The sequence below is a fragment of the Podarcis erhardii genome (genome assembly GCF_964252035.2).
Source record: "Podarcis erhardii genome assembly, chromosome: 7".
NCBI lineage: Eukaryota > Metazoa > Chordata > Lepidosauria > Squamata > Lacertidae > Podarcis > Podarcis erhardii.
In genome coordinates, this window is record NC_138511.1 from 18007213 (window position 1) to 18026289 (window position 19077).

At 46.4% G+C, this 19077-nt stretch overlaps 1 protein-coding gene across 7 annotated transcripts in view; it reads right to left on the minus strand.

Moving 5' to 3' along the window:
* Positions 1-19077, minus strand: part of PEX14 (peroxisomal biogenesis factor 14) — a 150244-nt gene that overhangs the window by 22272 nt on the left and 108895 nt on the right. For all 7 annotated transcript variants that reach the window (XM_081871223.1, XM_081871222.1, XM_081871224.1 and 4 more), the window contains exons 6-9: positions 15442-15544; positions 13256-13353; positions 10218-10309; positions 2442-7943 (exon numbers count right to left, since the gene is read on the minus strand). In XM_081871223.1, coding sequence (XP_081727349.1) covers positions 7475-7943; positions 10218-10309; positions 13256-13353; positions 15442-15544 — 762 coding nt within the window. In that variant the 3' untranslated portion in view covers positions 2442-7474. The remainder of the gene's footprint in view (positions 1-2441; positions 7944-10217; positions 10310-13255; positions 13354-15441; positions 15545-19077) is intronic.

Below are 19077 nucleotides of genomic sequence, written 5' to 3' on the forward strand. Positions count from 1 at the left end.
CCCATTACACAAGCAATTGCCCCTTGCTTGTCCTGTTTAATTTTGTTTCCGAGTTGCTTCCCCCTGCTACTTATTGCTTTTTTCCTGCCAGGGTCCAAGCCCAGGTTTTGTGGCAACAACAGTGGGCCATTTGATACTCTCCTCCCCGCCCCCACCCCGGTCACAGCAGCAGTGTTGTCAGGCGGAAAATCAACAGGTGCTGCGCTGCTCCACCAACTTGGGGCACTTTGCCACTCAGGCAGGGATGGCCAAGAAGGTGCCCTCCAGACAGTGATTAGAGTGTCAGGCTAAGGCCTAGGACAATAGCTACTCCAGGTCTGTCAGGAAGCGATGCTCATTTTGAGAAGCTCAAGCAGGGCTGGTCCACCCATGAGGCAAGGTGAAACAACTGACTCAGGCAGCAGGATCCCAGGATTCTTTGCAGGAAGCCACAACCATTTAAAGTGGTATAATACTGCTTTAAATGGATGGTGCTGATGTGGCCTGGTTTTTTATATGAACCATGGAGAACAGGCCAGGCTTCACGGCACATAAAACTCTTCACTGGTGTTGGTAACACGCCCAACATCTGCCTGCAGCCCAGTTCAGCCTTGGTAGAAATAAGCTCCTGGCTGGTTGTAGAAATTGACTGTCAACATGTTTCATAAGATCTTAGGAAGTGGCCTTATACAGCGTCAGACCGTTTGTCCATCTAGCTCAGTATTGTCTACACTGACTGGCAGTGGCTGCCCAGGTTTTCAGACAGAGACATGGCCAGCTGTACGCGGAAATGCCAGATTCTGCATGCAAAGCGGAGGCTTGACCCCTAAGCTACAGCCCTTTCCGTGAGGAAGTGACCTGCTGTGTAGCCAATATGTGAGAGCTTGTGAATTATGTTTCTTCGTCAATCATCAATTAAGAAGAAGAAACAAGTGCCTGGGAGGGCTGCTGCAACACAACCCTAGTTTCTGCAGAGCCAGTGTGGGGAAAATCCTAATCAATTGAATCATGCAGCTGAATCCCATATGGAAAAACTATCAGACAGGAGTGGTATTTATTATTGTTGGACATCACAGCATGTTTTTAAAAGCATTAAATAAGAAAAACAGCATCTTAGAATATTCCTTCTTCTTTTGCAAAGCCCCAAATCCAGTACTTATATTCCATTTGCTTTTGAAAAGAAATCAAGTAGCTAGGCCTGTTTGAGGAGCTAAACTTAAAAAAAATATCAGAAGCTGCTGAAGGCAGAGGGCCTAATAAACTCGAAGGTGCTCAGTACATATTTATCATGAAGAACCTTATGCATTCCAAAGCGTGATTTAAGAAACCTTAACTATTGTAACCTACTGAGGGAGTGAAATATTGAAGAACTCTTGATCATACATGCTGAAAGAGCTATCAGTGATGTTGGGAGGCACAAGATAGCCTTTCAGTAGCCACAAGAGGGCTACTTTGCTCTTCAAAGTAGTTTACACAAACATGTAGGTGGGTGCTCCTGAACTGAGTAACCATCTTTCAATCTAGCCTACCTCTAAAGGTTGTTTTGAGGATAAAATAGGAGTGGGAGGACAAAACCTTGCATGCTGCCTCAAGTTCATTAGAGGAAAGGCAGGATATAACAAATAAATAATAAATGTAAAAATAAACAATGCACAAAATAAGATAAATATAGCAGCAACAAACCTAAAAAAAAAAATTAAAAAAATTCAAGCATCATAATTAAAGCCCCCAAACCTTACCAGACCAAGGCTGTCCATTCTGTAGTGTTAGAAAAGGTGCTTTCCCCCCTCTGGAACCAGAATAATTAAGGACCTATAGCATGGGTAGGCGAACTAAGACCCGGGGGCCGGATCCGGCCCAATCACCTTCTAAATCCAGCCCGAGGACGGTCTGGGAATCAGAGTGTTTTTACATTAGTAGAATGTGTCCCTTTATTTAAAATGCATGTCTGGGTTATTTGTGGGGCATAGGAATTTGTTCATTCCCCCCCCCAAAAAAAATATAGCCTGGCCCCTCACGAGGTCTGAGGGACAGTGGACTGGCTCCCTACTGAAAAAGTTTGCTGATCCCTGACCTACAGGCTCACAAAGAAGGATGGCTAGCAACTAAAGGCCAGGCCTTTGAGCCTTTTAAAGCTTAAAGAAACAGGCCCAACAGGGAAGAATCTATATAGGTGCACGAGTCGCAGCTACTCCTTGCAGATCAGGTCATATGGAATAATTCAGAAGTCCACACAAGTAGGCTTCACTCATCACTCAGATGTTGAACATACGTTTTATGAAGAGAAGGTCTGGGGTATAATCCCATGGGGAACCTGCAGCCTTCGGGATATGATTAGACTACAACTCCAATCAGCCCCAGCCACCACGGACAATGGGATAATGGGAGGTGTAGTCCAGCAATATCAGAAGAGCCGCAGGTTCTCTGGGAACACTGGACATAAGAACATTAAGAAGACCCACCTGCTGTGTCTTGTCCAGCATCCTGTTCACATAGCAGCCAACCAGTTGCTGATGAGAAGCTCAGAAGCGAGACCTGAGTGATTTCAAGCACCTGGCATTCAGAGGTAGAACATAGGCACTGTGGCTAGTAGCCATCCATGGAATTGTCTAAACCTCTTGTTGGCTATCACAACTTCATGTGGCAGCAAGTTCCATAGGTTTCGCTACACAGTGTGAAGGACTTTGTGTGTCCTGAATTTCCAAGCATTCAGCACAATTAGATGTCGCCGAGTTCTAGTGTTATGGGGGGACAGGAACGTTTCCTCTGTCCACTTTTTACATACCTACCCATAGTTCTGTACACCTCTATCATGTCTCCTTCTACTTACCTTTTCTCTAAACTAAAAAGGCCCAAATGTCATAACCTTTCCTCATGGAGGAAGATGTTCCATCCCTTCATCAGATAGTGTGGCATGTTAAGGCAGCTCCCTACCCTCCCATTACAATTAACCATCTTGGGACCCTCATGGGAAATTTTCCCAAGATGGAGAAATTGAAAGGTCCTCAGCCCCTAGTCAATTTTTTGCCTGCTACTAACTAATTCACCCCAGGTAAGCGAACCAGAGACTGAGGAGAGTTCAGAGGCTCCGTTCCCAAGATAACTATGAGATGTGGTCACTAATTGGATTTTGTATGTATAAAAGCAATGCTTTTTTTCCTTTAAAAGTGTTTAGGGATATTCTCATTTTGATTCAAGAAAATCACCATTTTATAGTTCAAATCCAGAAAAATAAATACAGTAAATGGACAAAAATAAAAAGATTCACAAAATGTTTAAGGGTGTGCGTAGTACCCCCAGAAAAAAACACGACTGTATATGTATTAAAGGCTTTCAACCAAGGAAGTAAGCACCAAAGTCTTTCTCCTTTAAAAATAAAATTAAAAATCCCTGTTTAAATGGTTCTTTGGTACCTACTATCCAGTGGAAACAGTAGGAGCAAAATTATCCTGTTTGTATTGTAAACCTCGTAAGTCACCCTTTTCAAATACTTCCCCAACATAATTTTCCACATTCTCCAAGCAACTACCATTGTCCAGGCAGCTATTTTCAAATCCTTCTATGTATATAAAGTGGGCACTGACGGGACAATGCATTTTCATCATGAGACCTTCTTTGCGTTCTGGTCCTGTTGTTTCCATCTGACAAAAGATTCTTGGCTTGTGAGAGACAAAGCAGGGCAGGCGGGGGGAATCTTCTGAGGAAAGCTTTTACTTTCAAACACCCTTCAAAATTTGCCTTGTTTTAACTAAATGTAATGTTCTTCATGAGCGTTAAAAGGAGAGAGAGGGAGAGAGAGAGAGAGAGAGAGAGAGAGAGAGAGAGAGAGAGAGAGAGACCGAGACTCCTGGGAAAGATATTCGTCCATTTAAGGAATGAGAAATCACTGCATTCAATAACAGGTCTAAATACAGTCATGGAAAGGTCCCTTCTCTCGCCCCATAAGCATGAAAATGTCACCGTGTACCAGACGCAGTGGGGGAAAGATCCAGGAATCACTCATTTCTTTTAAAGAGGGCAAATAATTCTGCTAAGTGAGGACACTGCTAAATTTACATGTGCCGTACACTAAACTTTTGAGGTGCTCCCGGGCCACAAAGGAAGTAGCTTCACCATACCAAGGAATATCACAAATTGTCCCTGATGCTCCTTGCCTCTGGAGAGATGCAGTGCTGTGTGTCTTGTGTGCTCGTGGTAATTAAAATTCCATACCAGGGATTTTGGGGAGGGACCTCAACTGAGTGGCAGAGGCAGATAGGCTTTGCAATGCAGTCAGTCCCAGGCATCTCCAGGTAGGGCTAGGAATGTTTGAAAACCCTGAAGGACTGCTGCCAACCAGTGTAGACAATACTGAGCTAGACAGACTAATGCTTTGAATGGGTCTAAGGCTTCTGCCTGTATTCCTGTGATTTAAGGAAAAAGTCATAGCTCAGTGATAGAGAGCACATCAATATGCCATGCGGAAGGTCCCAGGTTCAATCCCTGGCATCTCCAGTTGGACCCTTATATGCCTGAGACCCTCAGAGAGTGACTGCCACTCAGAACAGACGATCCTGGGCTGGACAGACAAATACTCTGATCTGGTATGACGGTTTCCTATAATTCCTAATTTTGTGGCTGTATGCATTATTCAAATCCAAATAATTTGCAATACTGTTCTCTATGGCTTTATTTTATTTTTTTAAGTTTTCCCCTACAATTTATTGTTAGGTTCATTAGTTGCGAAAAGGAACAATACCTAGCACAGGAACCTTAGTCCTCCACCCACTAAGAATCTTATTTGTCACCTGCTCTGGCCTGAGAGATTTCAGCAGGCGTTTGTGCCAATATTTTCAAGGTCATTTTCACTGCTGTAAGCGCTAGAAACTTGTTGCTTTGTTAGCAGTCGTAACCACTGGCAGACCTATCCTCCATGGGCTTGCCTAATTCAGTATGGAGCCATCTAAGCTTGTGACCTTAGCCTCACACCTTGTGCAAATGAGTTCCGTAGGCTAACTGTGTGAACATAAATAAATGTTCCCATAAGCAAAACAGGAGACCAATTCTTCTTTAAAAGAGTACAAAAACTGCCTGGAACCTCCTCACACTAATCAAAATGAGGTTAAATCACTTGAACAGTTAAAAACGAAAGTCAACTGTTTGGACCGTGGAACACAGTTGCAAAAAGCGCATTTTCAGAGGCGATAATAAGGAGGTAGCTCCATGTCCCTTGTCTGAGCTGCTCCTTAAGTGAAGAGTGTGGAACTAATTGTGGTTTGGACATGAAATCTGTTTACTTTTAAAGATATTTAACAGCAGCGAACTACACTCCTTCCCCGACTTTTCTTTTTTCCTAAAGAGGATTCGGTTCTGGAATCCATCCTACCTCTGTTCCCTGCTGAAAACAGGCAGGCGATTTCAAAAAAGGAAGAAAAATAAACTACAGCCATAGCAGCAAAGCGCCCGGCGTTAAATAGTGGTAACTCATATTTATTACAATTATATACAATCATATTTTATAGTTGGATTCTATACATGATCACACGGACAAGCACATTTTTTTCGGTTTCGCCTCTTGGTGAGGATGAGGAGGCAGTGAGAGACCCGAGAGATGTTAGTTAACAGGAATCGAGGCTCTTTTAAATATCTATCTATATATTTTTCCTCTCTTTCTTTGAATGAAAAAGTGAACAGAGACCGGACATCGCTGGACCATTTACTCCACCCAATAAGGCAGGGATGTGGGTCGAGGACCTTCATAGCCCTCCATAATGTTTTTGGGCTTCAGTTCCCATCAGCCCCTGTAGCAGCAGCCAGAGGTCAGGGGAGGATGATGGGAATTGTAGTTCAGTGAAGTTGTACTCTTTCCCATCCCTGCAGTAAGGCAAAAGTGAGGTGGGCAAGAGGGATGGGGGGGTGGATGCGGGGAGGAAGGGTGACACAGGTGCAAGGAACAGGCCTCCACACAAAGATCGTGAACTCTGCCTGGCAGATCTGAGGGGCAAAGTGCCTCCTTGTTTCCTTTTTTCAGGCCCAATGACTTGGAAAAGGGATGGGGAACCTCTGAACCTCCAGGTGTTGCTCAGCTCTTATGCTGGCTGGGGCTGACAGGGGCCTAGCGTTTAACAACACCTGGAAGGCCACAGCTGCCCCATCCACTGTTTAAACCGGTCTTCATAAAAGTCAGAGCAGCTACTCATGCAGAGATATGACAGGGAGCTTCCTTTCTGGACAGAGCTTCCAGCTACCAGGAATGGGAAACCTTTGGCCCTCCAGATGTTGCTAAAAGCCAACTCCCATTGTCCCAGACCATTACCCATGCTTGCTGGGGCTAATGGGAATTGTAGTTCAGGAATGTCAGGAGAGCTTCCTGAAATTGACTTAGAAGAACTGAGCAGTCAATGGTCACGCCAAGGACCTATGCTGGAACTGGGAAGGAGACAGAACGGGAACTGGGCTCGGTACCTTTTCCTTCTTCAGGGAAAATCATGAGCTTGCTTTAGGCATTTAACAGCAAAGAGAAATGAGGACTCATGAAGAAAGGGAGAAAAAGAGGAGTAAAGGATGAGAGAGAGAGGAAGGGGGCGCAGCAGAGCTAAGCCTCAGGCACAGGACATTTTTTGGGGGGGATGGGGCAGGAGATGTTAAGAAACTGGGCCAACAACCCAAGCCTTCACAGAATTGCTCCCTCTAATGTAGCAAATCACTCTGCCAGCAAACATACCACACTATTGATCCCAAGATACTGTCTCCCATTCTAATCCTACTCAGTGGAGACCCATGGGAATTAATAGGCATAATTAACTTAGGCCCATTAATTTCTGTGGGTCTACTCTTAGCAGAACTTAGCTCACAACCCTAGGAAAAAGAGGGAGTTAGGGGATCTTCAGAAGCTTTGTTCAGAAATGAAATGGAAGCAAGAGAATCTGGGAACCCCACAAAAAAACATTTGCGTTTCATAAAAGGTGGGGATGTTTTTTCAATCTGTAACTGAACTAGGGGGTGGGGAGGAAATAGGTCACAAGAGGGAGAGAGACAGGTATCCCACCGGTGGCTCTGGGGAGTCACTCAGACGGCAGTAGCCCCCACTCTTTGTTTGCAAAGGGGATGTTAGTTGAGTTAGATGGTTGCCGAAGAGGAAGACAGGATGGAACCTGAGTCCATCGTTTGATATTTGGATTTGTGTTATGTTGTCAGCAAGGAGGCCCATTTCTCTGGCTGCGGTGTGGGCCGAGTGGCGACCAAGCCCCTTTTGGAGGTGCAATGTGAGGGAAGAGTGGCTTGTAGCGTGAAATAAAGGGGAGCCACTGGAAAGCGGAACCAGCGGGTGAGGGGCTGCTCAGACCTTGGCCCACAGGCTGCTTGGTTTGCAAGATGGTCACAACGCTACTTGTGTTGAATCACAGAGGCGAGACAGGGAGAAATCACTGGGCAGGGAGAGAGGCCCGAGGAACAGAGCACGGCCAAGAGGTACGGAGGGTGAGGGTTGAGCAGGTGGCACCCCTCCCCAGCCACACTAGTCAATTTCGTTCTCGTTGCTGGCTCCCTCGGGCCTCCGTAGCTTTTCGACTTGCTCGTTGATTTGCCCATCGCCTCCTCGCCGGTCCTCCGTCTGGACGTCCACACATTCTTCCTCGTCTACATGGCTGACATCGTCGTCTTCGTCCTCTTCCTCCTCCCCCTCCTCGTCGCCTTGGCCCTCCCGCTTCTCCTCCTCCCCTTGGACCTCCATCCGGACCTGCCCCTTGAGGTCGATCAGCGCCTCACCCTCTTCCTCAGGGCCCAGCAGGTGGCAGCTGACCTTGGGCCCTTCAGGGCTGTGGTTCTCCTTCACGGGCGAGGAGGAGTTGGACTCGTTGCTGACGGGGGAGATGTCGCTGCTGGTGTTGTGGTTGTTGGTTACGGGGTTGGAGGGCGAGGAGGGCTTCACCGGGATCTGCCAAGATGGGATTTTAGGTGCAGATGGAGAGGGAGGGAACTGCCTCCTGGGCGGAAGGGAAGAAACAGAGCAGCTTAGATCCAGCTCCATGACCTACTGAATTGCTCCTCGTTCATAAAGGACCTAAGAAGAGCTCCTGTTCTCACAGCCGCCAACCAGATGCACCAATGAGAAATTCACAAGCAGGACCAGATCACAAGAGTGAGTGATTCTTACCTTTGTACAGTAGGCCACCTTCCAGTCATGCAAATGCCAGAGGTTCTGCAAACACACAAACCCCTCTCTCTATCCCCCATTCAGGCAAGCAAGAGGCATTATCAGAGTTCAATGACATGTTCCAGCCAGGCATAAATAATCAAGAAGCGTGCACAGCAGGACCAGTGAGGAAGCAAGGCCTGGAGAGAGGGGGTGCCAGAGGCCTGGGTGCCAGATAGAGAGGCCTGGAGAGGCTGCATTTGCCCCATGGGCCTGAGATCAGCCCCCCCCCCCACCTGCATTCAGGAATCCCCAACAGGCTTCCATGGCCGGCTGTTAACCCAGAACACTGTGTTAGTCACTATTGTAGGCTAGGAGCTGTTTCTTAGACAAGCCCTATGTAGTGTCAGGGACATGTAGGGATTTCCAGAGGTGGAATGAAAATGGGAGGATGTCTGACCCTCTTGGCAAAGCCTTTCCCCCTTAGCCATGGAAGAAACCCCGTATTGGAAGCGTCCGCCGCCTCCTCTGCATGCAAACGAGCAAACGCTCCGCATTATTCACCAGTATCGTAAATGCTATCAAGAAATTCAATTTGGAGGCTTTTCTCCTTGGCTGCGGTGTCACGGCCTCTTGCTTTGCTGCAAAGGGAGCGCTTGAGCTGGCTGGTTCTGTTTATTTATTTTAAGAAATATATTTTCCAAAAGCACTTATCTCCACAGCTGCATTAATACACACATATACACACACACCCCAATGGCGACAATGAATTTCCTGTTAATGATGAGATGTCCCTTTGCGGACACACAGACAAGAGCATGGGTGTCCTTGTTTGGCTCACCTAGCAATTGCTGGCAGCAACAGAGCACTGGAGTTCTGCATGAGAAATAGGTTTAGGCCAGGGAGGAAATCCCAGGCCCGGGAGCAAAATGTGGCCCTCCGGTCCTCTCCGTTTGGCCCTTGGTACCCTCCCCAGGCCACACCCTCTCTTCCTAGCCACACCCCACACTGGCTGTGCTTTGTCCGCTCCTTGAGTGTCTCTGCCTGGCTGGAAATGTGTCCTTGAACAGTGAAAAATGCCTCTTGCTTGCCTGCATAGAGGACACAGAGTTGTGTGTGAGTGTGTATGTACAAACCAACCTACTGCACAAAGGTACATCCATTGCTCTGCCCACTTTCGCCTTTAGCCCCACCCACCACTGGCATGTGGCTCCTGGAAAGTTGCCCAGAAGGGAATGTGGCCCTTGGGCTGAACAAGAATCTTCACCTCTCCTTTAGACATACAGTGCATCACCCCACATATCCCCATAGTTGTTTTTTTAAGAACCAGTGACAGAAGTGAGGGGGAGGGGGAGGAGGCAGACTCTGAAGATGCTAGATTCATTAGCCAGCTCCTAAAGTCCAGCTCCCTCCCTGAATAGAGAAGGGCCTAGGACCAGCTATGCCTGGTAGGGCAGCTCCAACTATTCTTGGACTGGGAAGGTATGACAGCAAGAGTTCAGACATTGGCATCTGGATTACTGCAATTCACTCTGTGGGGCTGCCCCTGCCCTGGAAACCACAGCTAGTACAGAATGCTGCAGCACAGGAGCGAGAACCCTCCTCTGCTCCCACTAAGTCCTGCTCAGAGTAGACCCACTAGGTGGCATTGAACTAGGTTTTATTCCGAGCAGACCCACTGAAATTAATGGACCTCACTTCATGTTTTCAATGGATCTACCCACTGAAATTAACAGGCCTAAGATAGTCACTTGTGTCTATTAATTTCAATGGGTATACTTTGAGCAGGACTAACACTGGATGCAACCCCTATGATTTGTTAATCTGTTGGTAAATCACTTAGAGACTGTTTTGGTATCAAGCAGTATATAAGCACAGGGAAAAAGAATGACAGGTTTGCAGAGAGGCCCAGTGGGTCTGTGGGTTGCATTATTGAGAAATTGGCCCCTTAGAACTTCCTCCAAGAGAGGGAGAGTGTTGTTGTGTTTGAATCCTGCTTGCGTGTTTCCTACAGGCACTGGGATGGCCACTGAGAGGGAAGAGGATGCTGGACTCAGATGGGCCATTAGCCTGTTCCTGCTGCCAGTCTCTCCGTAGGTTCTTTTGGTTCTGTATTATTGCATACCTGTTTAGAAGCAGCCCTTTTAACGAATAAATCTCCGACTTCAGCTCGTTGATATTCTGAGATTCCAGGATCCAGTTAGTGGACGTCGTGGCCTAGGGTACAAAGAGGAAGCCTTGGTCAAAGGCAGGTGAACTCAGACGTGAACTCTCCTCAAGAGAAAGTATCCCAAGAACACAGGCTCTCAAAAGCATTTCCGAGGACGGCATTGTTTGTCTTTCAAAGGAATCATAAAGGTTGCAGGCAGATGTTTCCGCCAGAACAGCTAGGAGTTAGGGGGCAGCACATGAGGACTGGCCTGCCTAGATTTTGTTTTTAAAATAAACAATTTTTATTGAAGGCCAAAGAGGGAGTGAAATGAGACAGTGCCACTCCAGAGTGCGTAATGGTTGTAGGAATTTGTGCATGGAATTACTTTGAGCTCTACAACCACAGGACTTTTGCACCAGGATCTGCCTGGTGGATTTTTTTTTTGGGGGGGGGGGTGTTTTTAAGGTATACCCTGCAAGCCTGCCTGCCCACCCTTAACTAACCCCAAAGTGTTCTAACTCATAGTTTTCTAACCATAGCAACAACAGTAAAGGGCTTTTTGTGGGGTGGGGAGTTAGTATCCCTGACCTTGCAATAACTCTGGCATAACTATAACCAGTTGTCACAAGTGGTTGCAGTGCAAGGCTCAGGGGTGAAGGAGGCAACAGGCTCTGCCCATAAGCCACCATTTTGCCACTGAGGAACCTGGGGACCTTCTGCAATGCTCTACCACTAAGCAGATGCTCTACCACTGAGCTACAAGACATAGCAACATACAAGAAGCTGTTTTATACTGGATTGGATTGAGTCAGAAAACGGATCCACCTATCTCAGTACTGTCTGCATTGACTGGAACCAGCTCTCCAGGGCCTCAGATCAGGGACATCCCATGGAGATTGAATCTGGGACCTTCTGCATGCAAGACAGGTGTCCTTCCACTAAGCTATAGTCATTTCCTGATCCTCAGGGTTCCAGAGTGTGTTTGTGCTTTTAAGAATGGGGATCCTGCAACTCTGAAGTCCATCCATGCCAGGTGTAATCCTTGTATGGTCTCGGGGAGGGGGGGGACAACACCCAGCCCTACCTGGAGAATGAACCTTGGGGCCTTCTGCATGCAAGACAGGTGCTTAGCCACTAAGCCAAAGCCATTCCTTCATCCTTGGGCTTCAAGTTGTTGTTTTGTTTTAAGTGGTGATCCAGAAACCCTGAAGTCCATCCATGTCAGGTGTTATCCTTGGATGGGCTATCTAAGTCTCAGCTCACATCATCTTGCTTGGAAGCGGCTCCCAGCTGCTGCTGCTGCTGCTGCTGCTGCTTTGGCAGCAACCATTACAACCCCCCCCCACACGGCCTGCCTTTCTGGCAGCGACAGGCTCATCTCCATAGTAGCTGACAACCCAGGCACAGATGTGTTCCCCAGGGAGGCTGCCACTCCCTGAGCCTCTGAGGCAGTGGGGAATCCACAAGCCACTGTTTTTGGCTCTCTCTCTCTTGGAGCCCTTTGAAAACTGCAGAAGCACATTAAAGGAGCAGAGAGTGGTTTCCACTTGCTGGCCTGTGCAAAAGGGATTCGGATTTCCAAAACACATATGGTGCCAGATGCTGCAGGATTTAAGAAATAAAAACCTGACATCTGGGGCTTTTTAAGCCAGCTTCTTTTAAACAGCCACAACAACAAAAAACAAAAACCCCAGAAACAAAAGTGGTAGAAAATTCAAGCCTACACACACACAAATGAACGTAGCAGGCTTTTCTTTTTTCCTTTTAATTACTTAAAGCCCTTCTTTTTCATTTTTTACAGCATGTCAGCAGGAGTCTGAAAAGCTGACATAAAAACTTAAAGAGAACAGCTGAAAAAACTATGGTTGGGGTTTTTGTTGTTTTTAACTGCTAAAGTTTAGGGAATACTTCCCAATCTGGCAGCTTCTAGATGTTGGACTGCAACTCCCAAATGCAGCCAGCATGCCCAATGGTCAGGGAGGATGATGGGAACTATAGCCCAACGAAATCCACCTAAACTTTGGAACTCCCTGCCTATTGATGTACACCGTATGCTTTTCAGTGCCTGCTTGAAACGTTTATGTTTAGGCAAATCCTATCTGGACACACAGAATGCTGACATGTTCTTTTCCTCCCTACTGTCAATTGTTTTTTAAATAAGTGCTTTCAACGGCCTTTCGTTGACTAATTTTTTTAAAACAAACAAACAAATGTAAAGCACTTTAAGGTTTTGTTGCAATCTAGTATATGAATGCTATGAAATGGGGGGGGGGAATGCACACATACACATTATATTGTATAAACAGCAGCACGTGTCACTATTTTCAGAGGAGGGCTTTAGAAAGAAGAAAGAAGAAGAAAGAGGGAAGAGGAGGAATCTTGAAAGACTCCCCATCCCAACAAGCTCCTTTTCTCTCCTTAAAGCGTAACATATGCTCTTGATCTTAACACTTCTCAGACTCAGAAGAGAGAGTCTCCCAATTTCCTGGCTGGCTCCAGGCCACCAGCAAGACCTTCTGTCTCCCCAAAGGAAAAATGAGTGAATGGGGGCTTGGGAGGCTGGATTCCCTTTCTCCTGGCACCAAATTACTTAGGGCAGCATTTGTGCCCTCCAGATGTTTCTGCCAACTCCCTGCAGCCTGCGTGGCCAAAGACCAGGGATGATGAGAATTGTAGTCCAGCAAGATTTGATGGATCAAAGGTTCCACATGCCTGGACTAAAGTCTCCTGGGAGCTGGGAACACTAAGCAGAAAGGAAGCTGCCCGCTGCATCTCTGCATGAATGCCTGCCCTGGGCTTTTAGTAAGCCTGATTTAAAACACGGATGCGGTACATTGATCGTGCTCCCCAGCAACTGCTGATGGGCTTAACTCCCCTTCACACACCTGTCAAATCCTTCTTTTAAAAAAAAAAAAAAGCCACTGCAGCATATTTTGTGGCAATTGCTTTTGCAAGCTGTTTGAGGACCCGTTTTTGCAGTTATCGAAAGGGTAAAGGGTGATGAGAGATACCTTGGAGGAAGCCAGTTCTTGAGTGAGCTCCTGGATTTTCTGCTGCTGTTGGATTAGAAGTTCCTGGACAGAAGCTAAAGTTGTCTGAAGTTGAGTCACTGTTTTAAAAGAGGAAGGAAACAGAGGGGGAAATGAGATCGCAACAAACGCAGAGACTCCTTTTTAAAAAAGTGTTCTGATGTCCAACTACAAGATGCCTCCGTTCTTTCTACGTCTAATTTATCAGTGGCTTTTGCTTGCCCGAACCGCTTATAATTTATCAACGCCATGGGTAATCTACCTGCACTGTTATCTAACCTCCCCTATTTCTACTTTATCTTCCCTTTGTATAGGTGTCTATAAGCCCACAGTATATCTATCCAAAACCTCTCCCTTCTAATTATATCAGTTTATGATTTGCACTGTCTCCCTGAACTCGCGCAGCCTCGGTGTCATTTATCTACCTCTGAACTGCACGGGGGGGAGCTCCCCTTCGCGCTTGAGGTCTGTATATGGTTTGGAAGAGGACAACACTCCTGGAATAAGCGGCAGCAGCAAAGAAGGAATAGATGCCCAAATCACATCCGCAAAATACACTGAATGGGACTGAACAAGAAACCTCCTGCATGCAAGACAGGTGCTGAGCTACAGCCCTTCCCCTTTTGGGAAATTGGGAAAACAACACAGAATCATAGAACTGTAGGGTTCGAAGGGGTCCCGCGGGTCATCTAGTCCAACCCCCTGCAATGCAGGAATCTCAACATGTGTTCTTCCATTCAATTTGAAACCCTGCTTAGCTTTGCAAAAAACGTGCTAGCGGTTTTATTGCTGGGCAATTCAAAAGTAGCAGTTATCTTTCCCCCGCTTTAGAAGATGCTCCTGTGCTCTGCATCTATGCTCTTACAACAGCACATGAATCAAATAATTATGCACGGCATGGAGAAAGCAGAGAAAAGTTTTTTTTTTCCTCCCTCTCTCACAAGGCTAGGACACATGGACATCCAATGAAGCTGATGGTTGGAAGAGTCAGGACAAACCAAAACAAAGGACTCCTTCACACAGATCCTGGAGAAGGCAATAGCAGCCAACAGCTTGGATGTCTTTAAAAGGGGATTGGACAAATTCCTGGAGGACAAAGCTATCAATGGCTACTAGCCGTAATGGCTATGCTCTGCCTCCAGAGTCAGAGGCAGTAATTCTGCTGAATACCAGTTGCTGGAAGCCGCAGGAGGGGAGAGCGCTCTTGTGCTTGGGTCCTGCTTAGCGGGCTTCCTATTGAGGCCCCTGGGTGGCCACTGTGAGAACAGGATGCTGGACAAGATGCTGGCCTGATCCATCAGGGTTGTTCGTATGTTCTAGGCAAAGGGCCGGTTAAAAGTCATTTACGTGAATACAGCGGATGGGGGAAAGATTCCTTCTCTGGATACATTCTCCTCACCACCCCTCGTCTCCAGGAAAGAAAACTCAGTTGTGGCGAGGGGGGGACTGATTATCACTGCTCAGAGGTTCCCCCCAACCCCCCTTTTTCAAATTATAAACCAGTAAACAGGTTCATAAAAAGAGAGAGAGAGAGAGGAGAGAGAGATTTCACTAGTGTGACAGGTAACAGCTAATCTAGGTCATCCGTCGGGGCAGCGTGTAATGAAGAATAGCCCTATGGAGTCAATAACAGAGAAGGTTGCCGGGGTCAGGGGACGAGGCGTAATTACAGACTCTCTTGACCCTGCCTTGAGTACTCAGAAGGAAAAAATGTGGAGGGGAAGGGGTGGCAGCAGAGTAGGTGCCCCCACCCGTCCCCCAAAAGAAAAAGGAGGGGGCAGGAGGGAAAAAACCCAAAGAAAACCCTCAGAGAAGCAGAAATTAAAAATGAACTTTACAGCCCCTTCGAAAGGCTGTCATTTTATTCCCCTTATTAATATTCTGAGGTTGGGAGCCTTTCCGTAAAAACATAATTAATTGAGGCCGCGCCGACAGTAAACAAGCAATTTCAAATTAAACCGAAATGACGGCGGCTTCATTTGCAAATGTGAACAGATTTCTCAGAGCAGATAAATGAAGTCACCACATAAAGTGGAGATGGAGGAGAAGGTTGGGGAATGGAGGGAAGACTGGGGGTGGGGGCGAGAAGAAAGGAGACGTGGGGGGGAGAGAGACGTGGGGAGCAGGGGCTTTGAGGGGCAGGGACTGATGGAATCATTAATCTTCACCTGTCTGCGTCACGCTGCCACTCATCTCAGAGATGCTCGACTCGATCCTCTGCAGTTGCTTCCTGTCTTCCTTGCCGCCCATGATCAACGGGAGCAGGTATTTCTGCACCGAAACAGCAGAGAGCTAAGTGTGTTGACAGGAGGAAAGGAAACGGGGGTACATTTGCGCTTGGCTCAAGCACCCTGAAATCTGAACCACACATTCCTTGCCAAACATCAATCAGGGCCTGATGGGGTGCTAGACATAGAATGCCCCAGGGTCCAATCGGGTTCAATTAAGACATCACACTAAACTGGGTTTTGCACTTCCAACTGTAGAGGCAAACTATGGACTGCCTCAGACCTAATTCAAGCACCCTGAGAACCATGTATTCCTTGCAAGACTTCAATTCCTTGCTAGATGCTGCATATACAGTGGTACCTCGGGTTAAGTACTTAATTCGTTCCAGAAGTCCGTTCTTAACCTGAAACTGTTCTTAACCTGAAGCACCACTTTAGCTAATGGGGCCTCCCGCAGCTGCCACCGCGCCGCCGGAGCCCGATTTCTGTTCTTATCCTGAAGCAAAGTTCTTAACCTGAAGCACTATTTCTGGGTTAGCGGAGTGTGTAACCTGAAGCATATGTAACCTGAAGTGTATGTAACCCAAGGTACCACTGTATAGAACTGCCTAGCATCCAATGGGACTTGATTCAGATATCACAGCAAACTACGATTTGCACTTTCAAACTTACAAGCAAACTATGAGTTGGTTGAGACCTAATGTTAGCCCAGCCTTCACCAATCTCGTACCTTCCGGATGTTCTGGGTCTCATATCTCATATTAGGCTGGCTGGGGATGTTGTCCCAAAATATACATGGATGTATCAAATACTAGTTCAACTCAGGGCAAGCCAAGTGAAATTACTCACTTTGGTCTATTTATTTCAATGAGTCTAGTTTGACTTAGTTGGATAAAACACCAGATTGAGATGGCAGAGTTAAACTGTAGCTTGGTGTAATGAGAGTGAGTCTACCTCCTCTCCCAGGCTTAGGTACTCCTCCCACCTCTGCAAGGGGGAGTCTGGTTTAGCATGACATCCAAATGCAGACCCTGGCTCACAGCTGGTTGACTGTACTCCCATTTTTCTGAGACACAACTATGACTGTAACCAAAGTTTGCCAAGTCAGACCTTGAGCTAAACCATCGTTAGCACAAGCTATGGTTTACAAACCCACTTCAAACCATGGTTTGCAATTCTGATTTGCTGGCACATCACAAACCATAGCATTATTAAAGCCAGGGATATACACTTACAGTGTGAAGCAGGGCAAATGGCAGGTATGAGCTGGGGAAACCTCCAAGGGCCAGGAACGGAAGCTGGAGGGCCGCATCCAGCCTGTTCCCTATGTGAGGCGGGACTCACAAATAGGAATTCACTCTCATTCTGCCTCCAGTGCTTTGGAGCAGGCTATGGGGACAGGACTCGTGAGAAAGGCATTTTAGGCCCTGCAACCTTGTGGGTATAGTTTGAATTATTAATCATCATCATCATCATCATCATCATCATCATCATCATCTCTGTCCCGAAGGGAATTTCAGATTTGCTGTACTCCAGAACAGAAATATTAATCTTCCACCTCTGGGGGGAAATATTAGATAGAGAAAGACAAAACCTAGCATCTGCCTCTAATCTTTGCTTTAAAGAGGAAAAATAAATAAATAGTGTCTATCTGGGGAGAGAGAAATGTTTAAAGGTATTTTTTAAAGAGAGTTTACTATGCTTTTTAAAAAATAAATAAATAAAACCCCACAAGATTGAAGTGCCTGGGGGTGGGGGAATATGTTCTCCACTTGATCTACACCGTTAATGATACAGATGTCTGGTGTCAGCCTCGTTTACGTATTTGCATATCTGTTAGCACTTCACAAATGAAAGAGAGGGGACACCCTTGTAATGCCCGGGTTAGCTCTGGCACAATGGGAGTCACTGCTAAAATCTGTGAGCCATTACCTCTACCCCAATAGCCACTCCTGCCTCCTTACATGAGGCTAAAGTCCTATTTTACCTGTTTGTATATTTAACAAGTAGGACTTGCAAGGAAAGACTATTGGAATGTGTTCTCACCTCCTAAAAGGAAGGATCCTGATCCAGGATCCAGCCAGGCATGCTTTCTTCCAGTGGACCATTCTGCACACAAACCCCAATCGGCCCTAATCTTCCCCTTTTCCTTTTCAAACAACTCACAACGTTCTGTGAGCTAATACTGTACTGCATTTTCTGATTGTCATATATAAAGAGACCTGGTGGATGCTTTTGGTAAAATCCTGGTGGAAAAACATGCAGCGACCACACACAGTGTGATCTCTTGAAATGGCTTTTCATGCACAGTACAAGCTGAAATAATTAATTCTTCTGTTTTTGTTTAGTTGTTTTACAGGGTCTTTTCCAGAGTTCAAAAAGTAATCCCACAGCTGCATTGGGTAAAGTGGCAGGCTGTACACTTGCACAGTGCTTGAGTTTATGTGTCATGATAAACCATGGTTTAGTGTTACATGCACCAGCAGGAATACTTGTACACAGTGTGATTATGTGTCACACCCTCAGGTTGAAAAGCACCCCAGTGTAAAACTAGCCAGTTTCTTCAAACCATGGTTTCTGAAGTTGGCTGGTTAAACAAACTAGTGTTTGTTTGAAACCTATGTTTATGCTCCCAACTGGTTCAAATCACCTTTAGAAACCCTCCTATGTCTGAGGTGAGATAGGTAACAACAGGAGGAAAAGCTCCTTGGAATTATACCCAACACATGGCAAATAGTTTGATGAGCATTGGGTGACAATTCAAGTCCTCAGGCTTTCGAAAGCTCCCTAAAGTTGCTTGTTGCCAACTGAGTTTTTTATTCATATTTTACTGCTACTTTTTTGGTATCACTTGTTTTTAAAAAAGGAATAACAGAATTATTTTAGCTTCCCCTCCCCGCCCAGTTGCTTGCTTTCAGAGCTGCAGCCATTAGCCACCTGCAAAGTTTTAGATGGAAAGATGGGGCGGGCATCTTTCCAATAAATGCAGATAAAACTCAAATACTCCCCTGGCACTGTGCTTTGTTGACTCATAAGCCCTAATGAAGTTAACACTCTCTCCTTTTGCTAATAGAAGCAGACCTACAAAGTATATTTCCATGGGGTGGGAAGGAGAATGCATGGGGTCCAGGGAGCAAGGGAACTCTGCAGCAAGGGGCAAGTCTTCACAAGCACACACAAGCCGTGTGAATACAACATTCCATGGCAAGAGCTCAACTCTCTACACTGCAGGGGCCACATTCCCTGCTGTGCAACCTTCCAGGGGCCGCATATCAGTAGGGAGCAGGGTTATGGACAAAATTGGGCAGAACAGACCATTAATCAAGCAGACATGGTGTTGACTGGCAGTGGCTCCCTGGGGTTTCAGACAAGGGATATTCTCAGGCCTACCTGGAGATAAGGGTGGATCTGACAATTTTGGTTTTCTTGGTTTCTCATTCCCCCCCTCCCCCCCAAAAATCTTAAATTCAGCACTCTACATTTCTGTAGCAGTTCCTTTTTTATATCCTCGTGTGAATCTTTCAGAATTCTGGTGCAAACTTCTCCTAATAAGCATATTTTTGTACGCAGCTCTGA